Raw genomic sequence first — 4,614 nt, 5'->3', positions numbered from 1 at the left:
ATAAAAAATGAAATTAGAAAAATCGACATTTTTTTCGATGTTTGCATTAAAATAAAAATTAAATAAACAAAAAAATAAAAAATCTACTCTCACCATTTTTTGCAGAATTTAGTTTTGAATTTTTCAAAAAAAAAAAATTCTAAAATCGGTGCATAATTGCGTTCTAAATGTCATTTTGAACCTCGTTTTCCGATTTCACCCCACTGTGGAGCGGCTAGAGGCAGCATATTACAGCCTGTCGTAGTTACCTTTACGTTACCCCACTTCGCATATTATCTGCAACGCTTCTTACTCCTAGGTTTTTTGTAGCGCACAGTTGGACGAAACGCACTTTTTTCGTTGAAAAAGTTTTACAACCTACAATTTTGGTCGTATTTTTTTAAGTGCATATATTTCATAAATTAAATCTTAATTGAATTACTTTGATTAAATTTCATAAATTCACATAAATTTCGAAGTGACCAGAGCTCCGCAATTTTGTAGTTTTCTTTTGTTTATATATTATATACAAACAGTAAATATACTTATCGTTGCAGCAAAAATATAAACAATTTAAAAATCCATTATTTGACAAATTTTTAAATATTAAGATTACAAATTCTTGAAGAAATAATAAGGACTTTCTTGCCCAAAGCGTTTGGTATTTAAAACAACGTATATTGAACGATTTTAAATTGAAAACTTTCTAAATCAAACAATTTTGGATTAGTTAAAATTTGGAAAAAGATCAATATTACGATTGAAATTAACTGTAATTGAACTTTTATCATTTCTGAATAAAATAATGTAAAAAGAAACAGTTTGAAATTGCAAAATTTGTTATCAGAAGCGCTCAAAATTGAAAAGTGTCAGACAAAAATTTTAAAAATTGAACAATTAGAAAGGAGTAGTAATTGTATCATTTTTAATTTAAGAATCTAAAAATTGAATATTTTAGGTTAAAGTTTCGAGAATAAGACAATTTGAAAACATTAGAAATGAAATATTTTCAGAGTATAATTCTGAAAATAAGATCATTCAAAATTCAACGGAATTGAATTATTTCTATTCAAAATTGCTTAAAGTTTAATTATTAAAAATAGAAAACTTTTAAATTCAAATGGTTTTCAATTCAAAGCGCTCAAAAGTTGACAATTTACAATTGAAAACTAAATTAGACCTTTCCAATTCAAGGTTTCTGAAATTCTAGAGTTTTAAATTTTACTTACGAGGGTAATAAAAGCGAGAGTTGGTTGTAAAACATTTTAGGCTCAAACGCTTAAGAATTGCAATTATTTAAAATAAATTTATATCGTATAAAACTGAGCAATTTTAAAATTGGTAATTATCCTTTTAAAATTCACCTTTTAAATTTTAATTGCAAAATTGAAACTTATGAAAGGAAAAAATTAAAAATTCAGTATTTAACGTGAAAGTTCAGAACCATAACATATTATCACTGTACAATATGAAAGAAATTATTCAATCACTGAGGTATCAGTTTCTGATTATTTTATAATATCTATTTTGATGTTAACAATACAATTTTTCACTTTTTATATTCGAATTATTTATTTTTTAATACTTCGTTTAGAATTATTATTCAGTCTTGAATTCTTCTAATGAAAGATCTTTCAATTTTAAATTATTTCTATAAAAAAAAATTTCGTCTAAGAACCGGACAGTTTAAACATATCATAATGAAAATTAAAAATTAAAAAAATAATAAAAAACAAGATCGTTATGATTCCAATTTTTAAAATTGCTCAATATTAAGCCTGTAAACTCCAAATTTTTTCTTTTTAAATTTTATTTTGAAATGTTTAATATTTTTGAAACTTTTTAAGTAAAAAATAAATTAAGCTTTAATGCCTAGTTCTAACATCTTCTTATTTTTTAATCTTGAGTTTGACAATTTATTTAATTAATTTTTCATTGTTTGGAATTTATTCCAGAAGCGAAGAAAAAATTTTTTTTTTCGAAAAAATACAAAATTGGATGAAAACAACCAAGAAATTTAGTTAGACTAACCAAATATGTTTTTATCTATATAATAACCATATTATATGGTTGAAACAGCAAAATTTTTTGTTTTAACCAAAATACATTTTGATCATTTAAAAAAGTGAAAAATAGTTATGTAGAAAAATCCGTTATAATAATTAAATTAGAATCATGTTTATTCAAGAAAAGCTTCATTTTTTGCGAAACTTCTGATATAAACAAATAAGTGAATGAAAGTGGATTCATTGGGATTGGCAGGGATTCATGAATCGATTTGCACTGAATTTAAACAATTTATAGACCAAATTGTTTTTAACCGAATTCATAAAATATAATAAATAATTTTTTATTTCATAAATAATTATCCATAGACCGAATCCATTTTAAGTCAGGCAGGTTCAACACTTGAATTCGCAGAATCTCTCGGGGATAAAACATGTTTTTTTTAGAGAAAATTAGGCAAAATATACTTTGTGCTTGGTTAAAAAAATTTTCTTTAAACTTACATAACTTTTAACCTTATTGAGATATTTGAGTTTCGTTTCAAGATTCTCAGTTATATTTTTGTGGTCAGAAAATTTTTTTATATAAGCGGATTTTTGATTTTTTCTTGCAAAGAACAATAGGGATTCAAATTTATAAAAAACAAATTTGCAGAGTCAAAGAAATTTCCACAGAAATTTCTTTGACTCACTTATGATATCTTGGATCATTAAAAAAAAAAAGAATTGAATTTTCATAATGAAAAAAATTGTCTTAATATTCAATGAATTCAATTCAAAACTGGTTTTCGTCCACAAGGTTGTACAAATGTAGTTAAAATCAGTTTACGATTCACTGCTGTTCCCCATGAATCCACGATCACTCATTTATTTGTTTATAACAAATTCAATAAAATTGTTTAACAATTTCTAAGCTATTAGACAACTTGTCTGGATATTAGCTTCGTTTATTTAGGTATTTTAGATTGAATCCAAGTAATTTTAGAAAACTGATACTCCTCTAGACAAAAACTTGTACTATTTTTGTTATTAAAAAAAAAAACTTTTTTCAATATCAACCCCGACCGCTTTATGCGAAATTTCGTTAAATTAAATTTTTTGTAATTGAAATCGGTTCACAAACCGCTTCTGAATATCAATTTGTCCAGAAACATTTTTAGCCCCAGTGTGAGTCGGCCCGAAAGTGGGGCTGCGTATGGTAGTTTTCATTAGCATGGTTAGTCGCCCCGAAAATTCGGGACGACTCTTCTATCTCTTTTTCGAACTTAACCAACTTTTTTGGCCGACCAGGCACAGCCATTTTTTCAATCTTAATACAGACGTGTTAAGTGCGAAAACTTAAAGATTCAATTATTTATCAACTTACGTGAAGAAGTTGAAGGTAACCCAAAGTGAGGTAAAAAGCAGCAGCGAAGACTGTTTTTAAAATAATGAGACCCGAAGTTTTATTTATCTCCTCAATGAACCTAAAAAGAAATACACTGCAAAATGAAGCCGCATATGAAAACACCTATGTACAGTTTTGGTTAATATTATTGTATATATTAACCATATTATTTCTTGGTGATCTTGAATGCACTTTTTCAGTTGATTTTCATCAACCACTTGTTTAAGTTCATCATTAAGAATTTCTAATTTTGCTCTAGCAATATGCAGCATCATGAAAAATATACTATCTGCAAGTTGTATTACTGAGCTATGAAAAATATATGCAAACTGTTGCATCAAAACAACAATTTTGTTGTAATATGGTGTTATAGGGAAGGGATACCATATTTCTTTTGGAAGGATCATGTTTGGCTTGAATATTTGTAAATAAGTAAAACCACAAGCGACTGAAGTATATATGGTGTATATCCCAGCACTCAATAAAGCCGTTTCTTGCAAATACTTTTTGAATAAAATTTCTTCTCGACTATTAACATTATTTATGAATTTCTCAATAAAGTGTATTAATATCTGTTAACAGATTTTAAAAGTTAATAGAAAACTGCAATGAATACGTATGATATACGAAATTTAAAAAGGAAAAACAGAAAATATCTGCATACCTGGAAACCCTGCTTGTTAATTCTAAAGAGGATCGATGTGAGAATGTTTTCAGCATTTACCACTAATTCAAAGGTGATAAATATTAGAGTTGTAAATGAGCCTATTTCGTCCATATAATAATATGTGCCTATTATTATACCAATATTGAGATAAAATCCATTAATTATCAACATCCACCAAAATATTTTTCGGAGAATGCGATCCAAAAACTTTGCATTCTCATCTATTGGCCATATTAAAAAAATTTGTGCAGCAAATTTTACTACTCGGTAAACTAGTGAAGGTTTATTTTCGTTTTTTAAAAATTTCAACATTTCGTTTGTCATGCATATACATTAAAATGATCTATAATCCACCCCTAATTGAATATAATATACATACGTTAATCGTCTAATAAAAGTCTATTAGTATAACAGTTAGAACCACTTAAATTACCTGTGTCGTAATGACATCATTATTAATTAACTGTACTGCCCAGTTAAGTCTTTTTATTGTGAAGTACGTCTGAAAAGTATTTCGAAATTTCAGTGTAATTGAAAGATTCCAGATAATTATTTCATAATTTTAATCCTGTATA

General features: G+C 26.6%; 1 protein-coding gene across 1 annotated transcript in view; it reads right to left on the bottom strand.

The window, feature by feature from the left end:
• LOC117168171 overlaps nucleotides 1-3,864 on the bottom strand; it is a 10,240-nt gene extending 6,376 nt beyond the window's left edge. Inside the window, exons 1-2 of the mRNA XM_033353612.1 lie at nucleotides 3,535-3,864; nucleotides 3,352-3,451 (exon numbers count right to left, since the gene is read on the bottom strand). Of these exons, the coding sequence (XP_033209503.1) occupies nucleotides 3,352-3,451; nucleotides 3,535-3,779 (345 nt within the window). The 5' untranslated portion in view covers nucleotides 3,780-3,864. The remainder of the gene's footprint in view (nucleotides 1-3,351; nucleotides 3,452-3,534) is intronic.
• Between the last annotated feature and the right edge of the window lie 750 nt (nucleotides 3,865-4,614).

This window comes from Belonocnema kinseyi, chromosome 2 (assembly GCF_010883055.1).
Source record: "Belonocnema kinseyi isolate 2016_QV_RU_SX_M_011 chromosome 2, B_treatae_v1, whole genome shotgun sequence".
Taxonomy (NCBI): Eukaryota; Metazoa; Arthropoda; class Insecta; order Hymenoptera; family Cynipidae; genus Belonocnema; species Belonocnema kinseyi.
Note: the sequence above shows the minus strand (reverse complement) of the source record. Positions and strands in the feature narration are given on the sequence as shown.